Raw genomic sequence first — 14,561 nt, 5'->3', positions numbered from 1 at the left:
AGAAGGATAGACAAAGACCTGAGACACCTGATTCAGATCTGAATTAAGAGTGCAGCTTGATTTTCTCCTCTCTCAAAGATTAAAAACTTAGTACTCCATATCTGATAGTGACAGTTTTGGTGGTCTATCAGGTCTTGCATGTCCCATTTTCTACATATCTTTTTATATTTTATTTAACTCATTTTGGAATTTCCTGTTTTTTCAGTCAGACAGTACTTGTCTGACTGCAGTGTGCCAAGTGTAAAGTTTGGTAGAGGGGGGATTATGTTGTGGGGTTGTTTTACAGGAGTTGGGCTCAGCCCCTTAGTTCCAGTGAAAGGAAATCTTAATGCTTCAGCAGATCAAGAGATTTTGGACAATTTCATGCTCCCTACTTTGTGGGAACAGTTTGGGGATGGCCCCTTCCTGTTCCAACATGACTGTGCACCAGTGCACAAAGCAGGTCCATAAAGACATGGTTGAGCAAGTTTGGTGTGGAAGAACTTGACTGGTTTGCATAGAGTCCTGACCTCAACTCGATAGAATACTTTTGGGATGACTTAGAGCAGAGACCCGTAAACAAACTCCTAAACCTTGTAGAAAGGCTTCACCAGAAGAGCTGAAGCTGTCATAGCTGCAAGGGGAGGGCTGACATCACACACATATGTATGTGTATGTGTGTGTGTGTGTATGTGTGTGTGTGTGTGTGTGTGTGTGTGTGTGTGTGTGTGTGTGTGTGTGTGTGTATATATATATATATATATATATATATATATAATAAAATGTGGTTTCTGATTTTTGCACAAGACTGCAGGTCTAATAGTAATTTATGAACACATTTGATGTCTTTTGGATACTTAAACCTGTTTTTTGGGCTTCCAAACATCTGTTGCACTATTTAAACTTCCTGCATGCAAAAGTCTGATACTGTATAATGATCCTTTCCTGTTGGGCCTGTCTGTGGATTCAGTAGGGCTACGCCCATATGTTCATGGCTCTGTTTATCAGTGTACAAATGCAGGAAGAAAGACTTCTGCGCACCAGCTTCAAAACGAATAACCAAATGATGTAGACCGCTTGCTTTGCAAAAGCTGGTAAGCTTGTGTGGGAGGACTGCGCTGCACAATGATGGAGTTATTGCATAGCGCAGGGGAGGAGTATTAACTCACAGGACCCTACAGGTACAGGTTTTGACCTGAATGCACTGGTCTTCTCCAAACATAACGCTCAACGATAACGTTGTCTACGTCAGAATTTTGACCCTTAGCATGCTCTTTAAACTTGTACCGGAGAGAGCACTTGCATAACAGTGGCATCACTGAAGCACTAAAATCGACAAGTTCAGGCAGGCTTCCTTTAATCTTCCAGGGCAAAGTTTGTTCTTTTGACATCATTAAATTACATCAGAAGTGGGTTGGGCTGGGTGCTGTTGGAGTACAGGAGACGAAGAGAATGTGGCTGAAGGTGCTGCTGCTAAGCTTTATTAGTTGTTTTGCATGTCAAGGTAGGCAAAAAAAACATCCACATATAAGGTTTGAGTTTTTTAAACCTAACACTGCATTATATATTGTAATCTGCAGTTCTCTTCCCTTCTTTTGATCTTATGGTCACTCTGTTTCCACTTAGCTGACATTTGCGTTGTTGGAGTCTTTGGGGAATCTGTCTTCCTGCCCTGCCTCTATAATGGACTAGAGAATTTGACAACTTTAAACATTTCATTCGAGTGGAGAAGAGGTGCTGAGGTGGTGTACAAGGCTCTGTGGACAGAAGGGTACGAGAAGAGAATTGATAAGGATGTCAAGGACAGAATCTTGGTGTCTGCTTTGGCACAAACTGGAAATTTCACAATGAAGCTGAGTGACATCAGATTCTCAGATGCTCAGAATTACACTCTGCATCTAAACGTTCTTGATCATGGAGATAATGTCTCGATATGCACGGTCTGCCTCAATGTTGCAGGTAATACAACAAAAAACCTAAGATTATTTCATATGGCCGTATGTGTTTTATACCTATGAGCTGACTAAACATTCATGGAATTTGACTGCAAACTCTAAGGGATTGAAACTACCATTCAAAAGTTTGGAATCACCATTCATACGTTTGGAATCATTGGTACTTTGGTACATCTATAAAAAGATTAATAATAATATGATGCTAATACTCTACAGCGTATAGATTTAAACTAATTAGTAGAAAACTACTAATTAAGAAATCTTTGTGTCCAGAATAATGAACAAAGCTGTAGATGATTCCTTAACAAACAAAAACTCTCTTAACCTTGAGAATGAAGTTAACATCTAAAATACTTTGTATTTCAAAAGAGGTGATTAAAGAAGATTAATTTATGAAGAAATGGCAGTAAATAGATAAGTATTATACTGAAATTATCACTCAATAACTTCTTGGTGTTACCAAACACTTGAAATGAAGTAAAACATCTTAAACTACATTATGGTGTCCATCTAATAGTATTTCAATCTATACTGTGTAAATTATTATTGAATTAAATAACAATTATCCTCTCCATGGATCACCACCTTATCGTGGTGGAGGGGTTTGGGTGCTTGAATGATCCTAGGAGCTATGTTGTCTGGAGCAAAAGCTCCTGGTAGGGTCTCCCATGGCAAACTGGTCCTAGGTGACAGGTCAGACAAATTGTGATCCATAATAACCCCTATGAAAAGACCCCACCCTGGAGCCAGGCCTGGGGGAGGGGTTCGCCTGCGAGCGTCTGGTGGCTGGGCATTTACTCATGGTGCCCGGCCAGGCCCAGCCCGAAGGAGTTACAAGAGTCCCCCCTCCCATCGATCCACCACCAATGGGAGGGGCAGTAGTAGGGGTTCGGTGCTTTGTGGATCGGGCAGTGCCCGAAGCCGTGGGACTTGGCGTTCTGATCCTCGGTTGCTGAAACTGGCTTTTGGAACTTGGAACATTACCTCACTGGCGGGGAAGGAGCCTGAGTTGGTGAGCGTGGTTGAGAGATACCGGCTAGATATAGTCGGGCTCACCTCAACACACAGCTTGGGCTCTGGGTCCAATCTCCTTGAGAGGGGCTGGACTTTATTCTTTTCTGGAGTTGCCCATGGTGAGAGGCGGCGGGCAGGTGTGGGCTTTCTCATAGCCCCTCGACTCGGTGGCTGTATGTTGGGGTTTTCTCCGGTGGACGAGAGGGTAGCTTCCCTACACCTTCAGGTTGGGGAACGGGTCCTGACTGCTGTCTGTGCTTATGCACCGAACAGCAGTTCAGAGTACCCAGCCTTCTTAGAGTCCTTGGGAAGAGTGCTTGAAAGTGCTCCTCCTGGAGACGCTATTGTCCTACTGGGGGACTTTAACGCTCACGTGGGCAATGACAGTGAGACCTGGAGGGGTGTGATTGGGAGGAATGGCCTCTCTGATCTGAACCCGAGTGATGTTCAGTTTTTGGACTTCTGTGCAAACCACAGTTTCCATCACGAACACCATGTTTGAACACAAGGATGTCCATAAGTGCACATTGTACCAGGACGCCCTAGGCCGCAGTTCAATGATTGACCAGATATCGGGGGAGGTGGGGGACTGACTCAGAATGGTCCATGTTCCGTTCCTCCATTGTTGAATCGGCTGACTGTAGCTGTGGCCGTAAGGTAGTTGGTGCCTGTCGGGGTGGTAGTCCTCGAACCCGGTGGTGGACAACCCAGGTGAGAGATGCCATCAAGCTGAAGAAGGAGTCCTACCAGGCATGGTTGGCCTGTGGGACACCAGAGGCAGCTGGCAGGTATCGACAGGCCAAGCGATCTGCGGCTACAGTCGTCGCCAAGGCAAAAACCCGTGTATGGGAGGAGTTTGGTGAGGCCAAAAAGCTCCTTGGTGGCAAGGCTCCAGGGGTGGATGAGATCCAGAGTTCCTCAAAGCTCTGGATGTTGTGGGGCTGTCTTGGCTGACACGCCTTTTCAACATTGCGTGGACATCGGGGGCGGTGCCACTGGATTGGCAGACTGGGGTGGTGGTGCCTCTTTTTAAAAAAGGGGACCGGAGGGTGTGTTCCAACTACAGGGGAATCACACTCCTCAGCCTCCCTGGTAAGGTCTATGCAGGGGTACTGGAGAAGAGAGTCCGGCTTATAGTCGAACCTTGGATCCAGGACGAGCAGTGTGGGTTCCGCCCTGGTCATGGAACACTGGACCAACTCTTCACCCTCTCCAGGATTCTGGAGGGTTCATGGGAGTTTGCCCAACCAGTCCACATGTGCTTTGTGGATCTGGATAAGGCATTCGACTGTGTTCCCCGGGGTATTCTGTGGGAGGTGCTTCGGGAGTACGGGGTACATGGCTCTTTGCTACGAGCCATTCAGACCCTGTACAAACAAAGCCGGAGTTTGGTTCGCATAGCCGGCAGTAAGTCAGAGTCGTTCCCAGTGTGAGTTGGACTCCATCAGGGCTGCCCTTTGTCACCGATTCTATTCATAATTTTTATGGATAGAATTTCTAGGCGCAGTCAGGAGGGTGTCCGGGTTGGTCACCTCAGGGTCACATCGCTGCTGTTTGCAGATGATGTGGTCCTATTGGGGACATCAGGCCGCGAATCTTAGTTTTCCCTGGATTGGTTTGTAGCCGAGTGTGAAGCGACCGGGATGAGAATCAGTACCTCTAAATCCGAGACCATGGGTCTCAGGCGGAAAAGGGTGGAGAGCCCTCTCTGGGTCGGGGATAGGCTCTTGCCTCAAGTGGAGGAGTTCAAGTATCTCGGGGTCTTGTTCACGAGTGATGGTACAAGGGAGCGGGAGATTGACAGGCGGATTGGTTCTGGGTCAGCAGTGATGCGGGCTCTTTACCGGTCTGTTGTGGTAAAGAAAGTGCTGAGCCATAAGGCAAGGCTCTCGATTTACTGGTCGATCTACGTTCCCACCCTCACCTATGGTCATGAGCTTTGGGTAATGACCGAAAGAATAAGATCGCGATTACAAGCGGCATGAGTTACATGAGTTTCCTCCGCAGGGTGTCTGGACTCTCCCTTAGAGATAGGGTGAGAAGTTCGGTCATCCGGGAGGGACTCGGAGTAGAGCCGCAGCTTCCTCACGTCGAGAGGAGCCAGCTGAGGTGGTTCGGGCATCTGGTTAGGATGCCTCCTGGACGCCTCCCTTGCGAGGTGTCACAGGCAAGTCCACCTGGGAGGAGACCCCGGGGAAGACCCAGGACACGCTGGCGTGACTATATCGCCCAGCTGGCCTGGGAGCGCCTCAGAATCCCCCTTGGAGAGCTAGTGGAAGTGGCTGGGGAAAGGGAGGTCTGGGCCTCATTGCTTAGGATGCTGCCCCCGCAACCCGAACCCCGGAGAAGCGGAAGATGGATGGATGGATGGATGGATAACAATTATTAACATGTCTAGTAATTCCAAACATTTGAACGGTGGTGTATGGATATCATTCACTTGCAATACTGACATATTAGCTGCACAGTAATTATCCTATGATTCATAGTAGTTACTAACTAAAGAGTCTTACAATTAGTAACTGAATAATCCACTTTATATTAAGCAGTTCAAGGGGTTAAAATAATTCTTAGATTTTAAGATTTTAATGTATTGTATCATTAAAAAAACACTTAATTCATTACATACAAGGATTTATGAAGTTATTTTAATACTGATTATATTGCTTCTTCTTTGCCTCAGAATTGAGAGCAAGAAGGAAAAGCATAATATGTATTAAACCTGAGTCACTACAATGCAAGTAGGCCTACTGTATGAGGCAGTGTCTACACAGATCTTTTTGTGTAGCACTATATAGATAATATACACATAGTATATTGAAAATAAATAGACTCATACATATATCACTTCAGCGGTATAATAATTCCATCCATCTGGTCAAGACTTGATAAACTGCATCCGTGTGTGACGTGAGTCTCTTGGGTCCAATTCAAATCAGACATTCCTGCATTTGTTCTTATGAAGCCATTTTCAGTCTTTAATATAGGAATGGTCATATCATCATGTTTTTTTTCTTACTATGCGTATCAACCTGTACTTTATGGACAGATGGTGAGAACTTCAGGCATGAACGTAAATCTGCATTCATATGGATACTCAGCCTTGTTCTGTGTGTGCTGGTGACTGCGCTGGTGACAATAGCTTTGTGTTTCCAGAAGAAATGGGACAGGCAGGCTAGAAGAGAACATGAAGGTAATAAAGTCATATGTGAATGGACACACCAGTTTTTTTTTATTAATATGTCATTATTCTGAAACATTTGTGTGTTTGTTTTCAGACGATTCAGACAGGGAAGATACAGAAATGATCATGATGGACGGGAAGTATTTTGATGAACTGCCTAACAGAGATAGATGTGTCATATAGTCACCAGCTGTCAGTCACTGAGTGTCCCTTTACATATTATTGTCACAGTAGGTGTGATGGGTCAACTCTGTGATGCAACTTTGGAACCACTTTACAATAAGACTACTTTTATAAAGGGTTTATGAATTTAAAATGTTTATTAATGGTTTGTAATTAGTTCATAAACACCAGCAAACCATTAAAAGGCAAAAACATTAATTAGCAGTTGTAACATAAAAAGAGTAGCAGTGAACTGTTATATCTGATGAATGTGTATATCTGATGAAGCTGACAGGTGCTGCCTGACGGAGAAGATAAAGTAAGATAAGTACCCAACCAGATCTGAATTTAAACTGTCTAGATAAATGCAGGCTCACTATGGGCCTGTTAACATCTTGCAACAGTGCATTCTCTGTGATTTTACTATGTTCAGGTTTCACCTGACAGCATGACAAGCCAGGGGTAACCACCCCAAGGATGCATTGTGATCGGATTACGATCAGATCAGTCAAACCCCTTTCAGAGGAGGTCCGAGATGGATCATGAACATATTCAACACAAGGGTAAACCGGTTGCATTTTCATTATCTGTAATTATGTGAACAGAAATGCATCTGCTGCACGCAGCTTAGCCAGTGAGAAGCTAATACATAAACTTTAAGGATAAACAATAAAATGAAAGATGGTGGCTCAAAGGTACAACTGACATTACAACATTTTCTTCTGAATGCTGCAAGCAATTACACATCTCTACCCAATGGCCAAATCTTACATAATGCAGTTTTAAGTGTGTATGATTTTAATACCCATTTATAAACTAATGTTCAACCAATTATAAACCCTTTATAAGTGTAGTCTTAGTGTAACCAGGTATCTTTTTCTTGTTCCATTTTCAGAGACACTGACCACTGACCATAGATCACTACTGTACTCTACTGCTGAACTGTATTTATTAACTTTAAAACAGTGAATGAACTTGAACAATGAACTTTAAATCGTTTTAAGCAATTTTTAAAACACTACAGAATGGAATTATTACTTATTTATTTTAAGAAACATTTTTTTAACTACAAATAGGAAGTGTCATTATCTCCCTGGTCAGGTCCCAGGCCTTCCTTTTTCTACTCCAGTCTCATCTTTCTTGTTTTGCCTAACTCCACCTTTTTGTTACTAACTGGGGGTAACCCAGTGTTCCCAGAAATGTCTTGTAAATATGCAAAAAAGGTACATCACTTCCCTTGCTAGTGTTCCCTTTGTGCGTTGTTAGTTGTTTCTGTCTGCAGAGTTACAGGAAGCTTATGCGCATTGTTGCTAACAACTGTGTAAATACATCATTAAATTGTATTTATGGATTAAAGACCTTTTTTTTCGAGACACAGTTCATAACTTTTGTCATATTTGTATTGTGTGACATTGAGAGTCAAAATTTTAAGCAGTGTACTCTGGAACGTTACCCAACATAACCAAGCACTGAGTTATTAACAGACAGAACAGACATGCTGGATGTACTAAGGTTACTTATGAACTGAATCAGCGTTCATGTCCCACAGCAGGATTTTAATACAATTTTCATCAAATTGTACATACAAAATTTCATCACTTACAAAAGCATTTTCAATGTGAAAGATCATAACGTCTCACCAGTGATCCAGATTTATGACTGATCCAGATTCAAAATGGAAACAATCATCTGATTCAAGGCTGAAATAACATGAAAGATGATTTCCATTGTACCAAATATGTACTACACTTTTATGTGCTGTAAATATCAAATTACTATTGAGAGATCATCTAACATAATTGTGAAATATCAAATTCCAGGCATGCCCCATGATGGAGCTAAACCTGTGCTGTCAGTAGACTTACTGATCAAATGTGTAAGTCAAGCAGACAGAGTATCTGACTTTAGCAGTGACCTCATCATGTCAGCTCCAAAACCTCTCCTTGACACAACTCAGCCCTCCTGAACAACACTGACATTGTAGATGTCGTCACGTCTCTGCATTGTTATTGGAATCTGTTGACGCACATCTGCCAGGTACTGTAGGTCTGCAACAAGAAGAGAAAAAAATGAACGAACGAATGAATGAACGAACGAATGAATGAATAATATAAACAACGCTCATGTTTGTGAGCACTTGTCACTTGCCTTAAAGGTCACAGGGAAATATATTTTTTACATAATCTATATGTAACAGATCTATAACACACAATTTACTGAAATTCTTTATTACTACTTAATATGATTAAGATTAGCAGAATAAAATCAGTGGAATCAGTTGCTACTGTGGACTTACATTTTAGGTTTAAAGAACTAGAGAAACTCACCAATGTCTGCGTACACAACGGCCTCTTCTGACCCTGCTTTTGTGATCACTTCACCCCTGCATGAGCAAAGAACACATTCACTATGGTAACTTATTTCACTCCACATCGCTGATGGTGACCTGTGTCAGTGTTTAAACTGCTAAGGTTAACACACATGCAGAACTGACCAGGGGTTGACGACAGAGCTGTGACCCCAGGCCACATAGCTAGCGCTCTGATCTCTTGCTGGTGAAGCAGTGGCTACATAGACCTGGTTATCCACAGCCCTACAAGAGCAAACCACAATGAAAAACAGTCACACAAGAAACACACAGAATAGTGCAGAATTTAAAGCAACAATTCTGCTCATGTGGTTTCTGACAGTATGACAATGTTTTCGACAACAGCAGACGTTATTTAGGTAACGCTAAATACAGTAGAAGCCACTTGAATTAAAGTACTGACCGTGCTCTTTGGAGCAGCTCCCAGTGGGCTGGACCTGTTGTCATATTGAAGGCGCCGGGATATACCAACAACTGACAACCTACAGAGAGCAGCAGGTAGAGGAATTGCTGTAAACACAGTCACTTCTTTGGATTTATATTATTTTCCACAAATCTCTCCTCCATCATGGAAGTTCTTAAAACTTCCTGACAGCAACAGCCACACCACCTGAGCCTCGTCATTTGCCAATGCCTCCACAAGTTCACTGTTTTACATAAAGACATGTCTCTGTTTACCAACAACTGTATCAGAGTCTAATTTCATCAGTCTGTGACAAAAATCTATATCTGTATATCTGCGGCTCATCTTAATCACTGCAACCAATGTTCCAAGTTTACAGCATTCTCAGCTAATTCAAAAGCTCACACTTATGAGTGGACCAATATTTAGTATTTTTCATGTACATGCCTCTACAGGAAACACACATGTGGACATATACTGTTTATGTGCTAATTTTCTCAAAAATAAAAAAGGAAAAAAAAAGCAACATTGGCAAAGGTTCTGGTACATGTTAGACTCATGTTGAACTCAAATAAACTGAAACTGTGTGTTAGAATTTGCAGGAAAATTACCATTAAGTTTGTTTTCTGTAGAAGATGTGTTAACTCATTTTTAGGTAGAAAATCAACAAAAACAGGAAAGTTGACTAGGGTGGCCAAACTTTTGCATATAAGTGAATGCACATGCAAAATATTGGTTACTGGCATCAGCCCACAATTCCCAAATTGGTGCACCCCTGCTTCAGGACATGCATAAGTATAGGCATGTCCTTCTTGAATTACCAGAAGTGTTAACACTTTTGGATACAACTATATCTGCCATCACTGCTACTAATGCCAATATATAAAAATTTTTATGTAGTTTAGTTATTAAAATGAATGAAAGCACACTGACCCCCACCCCCTTCGTACTACGGTCAAGTGCAATTTACTTTCAGTCTTTGACGTTCTGCCCATAAAGGTATTGGCTATTTGATCATCCATCCATCCATCCATCCATCCATTAGCTTCCGCTTCTCCGGGGTTCGGGTCGCGGGGGCAGCATCCTAAGCAATGAGGCCCAGACCTCCCTTTCCCCAGCCACTTCCACTAGCTCTCCAAGGGGGATTCCGAGGCGCTCCCAGGCCAGCTGGGCGATATAGTCGGAGTCCAACTCTCACTGGGAACAAGTCTGACTTACTGCCGGCCATGCGAACCAAACTCCTGCTTTGTTTGTACAGGGCCTGAATGGCTCGTAGCAAAGAGCCATGTACCCCGTACTCCCGAAGCACCTCCCACAGAATACCCCGGGGAACACAGTCGAATGCCTTCTCCAGATCCACAAAGCACATGTGAACTGGTTGGGCAAACTCCCATGAACCCTCCAGAATCCTGGAGAGGGTGAAGAGTTGGTCCAGTGTTCCACGACCAGGGCGGAACCCGCACTGCTCCTCCTGGATCCGAAGTTCAACTATAAGCCGGACTCTCTTCTCCAGTACCCCTGCATAGACCTTACCAGGGAGGCTGAGGAGTGTGATTCCCCTGTAGTTGGAACACACCCTCCGGTCCCCTTTTTTAAAAAGAGGCACCACCACCCCAGTCTGCCAATCCAGTGGCACCGCCCCCGATGTCCATGCAATGTTGAAAAGGCGTGTCAGCCAAGACAGCCCCACAACATCCAGAGCCTTGAGGAACTCAGGGCGGATCTCATCCACCCCTGGAGCCTTGACACCAAGGAGCTTCTTAACTACCTTAGCGACTTTGGCCTCAGTAATGGACAAGCCTATTCCCATGTCCCCAGACTCTGCCTCCTCACTGGAGAATGTGTCGGTGGGATTGAGAAGGTCCTCAAAGTATTCCTTCCACCGCCCAATGACGTCTTCAGTCGAAGTCAGCAGCACACCATCTCCACTATATACAGTGCTAGTGGCACACTGCTTTCCCCTTCTGAGTCACCTGACGGTTTGCCAGAATCTTTTCGGAGCCGACTTAAAGTCACTTTCCAAGGCCTCACCAAACTCCTCCCATACACGGGTTTTTGCCTTGGCAACGACTGAAGCCGCAGATCACTTGGCCTGTCGATACCTGCCAGCTGCCTCTGGTGTCCCACAGGCCAACCATACCCGGTAGGACTCCTTCTTCAGCTTGACGGCATCTCTCACCTGGGGTGTCCACCACCGGGTTCGAGAATTACCGCCCCGACAGGCACCAACTACCTTACGGCCACAGCTACAGTCAGCCGCTTCAACAATGGAGGAACGGAACATGGACCATTCTGAGTCTATGTCCCCCACCTCCCCCGATATCTGGTCAAAGTTCTGACGGAGGTGTGAGTTGAAGATCAATCTGACAGGTTCTTCTGCCAGACGTTCCCAGCAAACCCTCACTATACGTTTGGGCTTGCCTGGTCTGACCGGCATCTTCCCCCACCACCTGAACCAGCTCACAACCAGGTGGTGATCAGTTGACAGCTCAGCTCCTCTCTTTACCCGAGTGTCCAAAACACATGACCGCAAGTCTGATGACACGACTACAAAGTCAATCATTGAACTGCGGCCTAGGGTGTCCTGGTGCCATGTGCACTTATGGACATCCTTGTGTTCAAACATGGTTTTCGTGATGGACAAACTGTGGTTTGCACAGAAGTCCAAAAACTGAACACCACTCGGGTTCAGATCAGACCCCTCCCTTTGACCAGATATTTGATGATCACTATAGATATTTGGCCATTTGACTGGCTACTGACAAATCTGTGCGTGTAATTCTGTGCTGTGGTTGTTTTTCTGCATGTCAGTTAAGTGGCCCTTTTCTGTTAAAACAGGTGGTTCTTCACCAAATGAAGTAACAAAAACACCAGAATCTCTCCGATGTCACCATACATACTGCAACAATTTTGAATCTACTCTAACTTACCTTTCTTGGCATAAATCTGTGCAAGCTCTGAAAAGCGTATGTCGTAACAAATGCCTACTCCAATTTTACAGTATGCTGTAAGAGAAAAATGGGAGATGGAGGTGAAATAACATTAATTATCAACTACAGATAGTTACCATGAAGCATCAGCTACATTGAACACTCACGGGTTTCAAACATAGATAAGCTGCTCCCTGGACTTAAAGTCTCAGACTCCTGGAAGCGTATTTTTCCCGGAACATCAATGTCAAAGAGATGGATCTGTGGGGAGATGATATAGACAGTTCAAGGCACAACACATTAAAAGGAGTAGCTTTATGACTGTGTATTGGGGTCGGTTGTATTCTTATCTTATTGCTGCACAAGTGACCAAAAAAAAAAAGTCAAAACCACCAAAGCAAGTATTTTTACCATTAGAAAATAATGATAACCATTGTATTATCTTAGTTTAATATCGTTTCAGTGGATTATAGTCCTTTTCTTTATAACAAGCTTTAAAAAATTGTTATTGGTATGTTGATGTCTCAGTAGCTAGTTAGCTAAATTTCCTGTTACACCGTAAATTCCATTTGGAACGGGAATATTTGAATATGAAGCTAGCAAATAACTGACTTCAGCTTCATATCATTGAAGAAATAGGGGTGGGCGGTAATAAATAATTCTCTCACCCCCCCCTTTCAAGGCATATGATTCCTTAAATTTAACAAAAAATGTTAATGAAGTAATGTTCTCTTTTTTTTTAGGTTTGTCCCATTTTGAGGGGAAGATTTCAACCACTACCCCTTTTAACTCATTCCGAAACAAGGAGTTAGGGTAAAAATAGGAAATAAGATTGGGCCTCAGTCAACACACAATGAGAAGAAGTAAAACATAGAAATACAGACAAATTTTGGTATTTTTTTGTATGCCAAGCTTTAACTTATAACAGCTACATGTACCAACATGCACAAGCAGATCAATTAACAAGAAACTTAAAACATGCCATCATGTTATTAATGGTTTGTTAAATGGTAAATTAACATAGCATTTCTCCAGCATGGTAACACACACTAACCTTCCTGTGTTTGACCAGTAGCTTACCATCAGGACCAAAAACTGAGCAGGTGTTAAAAAGCTTTCCCCCATCTTCCTCTGGAATGGAGCCTGGAAAATACAGACATAGATACACATGCTTTTTATTAACCATCACAAGAAATACTAAGTACAAAGTGCTCTCTGGAAACACACACTCTGATCTGTAATATATTTTGAATTGAAGGTCTCACCGCCTACAAGGTATATCCCACATTCCTTTGCTGCCTCTGACAACACATGGGTTGATTCTCCTGGGATCTTCTCAGCATATTCTGCAAAGAAACCTGTTCCATATGGAGAGTTGAAGCATTCCTACAGAGAACCAGCAAAGAGAAAGATATACAGATAAGTATCATAATACTGTTCCTAGTAGAAATTTCAATTGGAGTAAACCAACTTCCATATACGAGGATGAAATGGCAGCTGAAAGTTCTGTTGGCTGGACAACTTCAGTCTCCAAGTACAGTCACTTGGGGTTATCAGTTATTAAATGTGTTTATTTAAATTGCCACAACCAACTGGAACCTTACGAATTACCGTTTTCCTTCATGACTGATTTCAGATGAAACAGGTGCACTATAAATTAATACATCAACATAAAGAAGACCTCCATTACTACATCATACTCACAGGTAGGACCACAACCTTTGCCCCTTGGCCTGCTGCCTCCTTCACCAAACTACAGGCGCGTTGTAGGTTGTCAGCCTTTGCCTTAGTGACAAGCAGTTGCACCACACCAAGCCTGAACTCTGTAAGACATTCAGTTAACCAGTTGCATAAACATTAAACTGGGTGCTATATATTTATAACAGAGAGAGAGAGAGAGAGAGAGAGAGAGAGAGAGAGAGAGAGAGAGAGAGAGAGAGAGAGAGCGCAATATTCAGCACAAGAATATATACGTTTGCATTGTAGATAGATAACTATCTAACGTGTACATTTTCCAATATAATCATATAAGACAGACTAGCTATGTGGCGTGCATATGTCCATGGGTTTGAATGCATCCAGCCGTCGGCAGCACTGACACACGCGCACGTCTCCGATTTCTATCATTACAACCCCTAAAACATATACAGAAAACAAATATTCACTCACTTGACATTGCCTTAGAAATACCAGACATCGACGAGTGCCTTTGAGTTTTCGCCCCGATGGCACATCCACCAGAGAAATCTATTTACTTCAGCACTGCGAAGAGTGAACACCAACTACAGCACGGCGGCTGTTTCAGCTGTGGCCGCTCACACAACACAATTTCAAAATAAAAGTCGAGTCCCGTCGGCGTTTGTGTGGGTTCCAAATCAGACATAATTCATTTTTCATGACTTCATTTTTCCCAACCTCTCTTCGCGGGCTGTTTTGTCACTGTGCATTGATTGATATCAGTAAAAGAGGTGCTCTAATTGCCTGTCCTGTACTGCGTCTGATAAAACAGCAGTCCGGGCTGAAGCACTCATTATGGCTTCAGTGTGAATGGGAAATGTGTGTATTT

General features: G+C 43.3%; 2 protein-coding genes across 4 annotated transcripts; one reads left to right on the top strand and one right to left on the bottom strand.

Moving 5' to 3' along the window:
• The first annotated feature begins 1,141 nt into the window (after positions 1-1,141).
• Positions 1,142-7,671, top strand: LOC119262533. 3 transcript variants are annotated; one of them, XR_005129731.1, is made up of 5 exons: positions 1,142-1,483; positions 1,606-1,938; positions 5,998-6,141; positions 6,227-6,613; positions 6,728-7,671. XR_005129731.1 is itself a non-coding variant. In XM_037535168.1 (4 exons), the coding sequence occupies exons 1-4, from the start codon at positions 1,432-1,434 to the stop codon at positions 6,313-6,315; spliced, it is 618 nt and encodes a 205-aa protein (XP_037391065.1). In that variant the 5' UTR covers positions 1,142-1,431; the 3' UTR covers positions 6,316-7,671. The 3 variants fall into 3 exon arrangements, 1 of the variants encoding a protein (XP_037391065.1); XR_005129730.1 differs by having other exon boundaries at positions 6,227-6,857; positions 7,190-7,671; XM_037535168.1 differs by having other exon boundaries at positions 6,227-7,671.
• Positions 7,672-7,829: 158 nt separating this feature from the next.
• Positions 7,830-14,306, bottom strand: nit2 (nitrilase family, member 2). The gene is made up of 10 exons (XM_017720851.2): positions 14,165-14,306; positions 13,700-13,818; positions 13,261-13,381; positions 13,050-13,138; positions 12,163-12,256; positions 11,996-12,070; positions 9,066-9,144; positions 8,789-8,887; positions 8,622-8,677; positions 7,830-8,342 (listed from the first exon to the last, which is right to left on the bottom strand). Exons 1-10 carry the CDS (start codon positions 14,190-14,192, stop codon positions 8,248-8,250), a joined length of 855 nt encoding a protein of 284 aa, XP_017576340.1. The 5' UTR covers positions 14,193-14,306; the 3' UTR covers positions 7,830-8,247.
• Positions 14,307-14,561: the final 255 nt, after the last annotated feature.

The sequence above is a fragment of the Pygocentrus nattereri genome, chromosome 26 (genome assembly GCF_015220715.1).
Source record: "Pygocentrus nattereri isolate fPygNat1 chromosome 26, fPygNat1.pri, whole genome shotgun sequence".
Classification (NCBI taxonomy): Eukaryota; Metazoa; Chordata; class Actinopteri; order Characiformes; family Serrasalmidae; genus Pygocentrus; species Pygocentrus nattereri.
This window is presented reverse-complemented; position numbering and strand designations above follow the sequence as displayed.

Bases quoted from the DNA above. Each gene is read 5' to 3' on its own strand.
- LOC119262533 (XM_037535168.1), top strand. From the start codon at position 1,432: ATGTGGCTGAAGGTGCTGCTGCTAAGCTTTATTAGTTGTTTTGCATGT. The intron at 1,484-1,605 runs GTAGGCAAAAAA...GTTTCCACTTAG, and splicing joins TAGTTGTTTTGCATGTCAAG to CTGACATTTGCGTTGTTGGA. The intron at 6,142-6,226 runs GTAATAAAGTCA...GTTTGTTTTCAG, and splicing joins GGCTAGAAGAGAACATGAAG to ACGATTCAGACAGGGAAGAT.
- nit2 (XM_017720851.2), bottom strand. From the start codon at position 14,192: ATGTCTGGTATTTCTAAGGCAATGTCAA. The intron at 12,071-12,162 runs GTGAGTGTTCAA...TTTCTCTTACAG, and splicing joins CTTATCTATGTTTGAAACCC to CATACTGTAAAATTGGAGTA. The intron at 8,343-8,621 runs GTGAGTTTCTCT...TTCTTGTTGCAG, and splicing joins CGTTGTGTACGCAGACATTG to ACCTACAGTACCTGGCAGAT.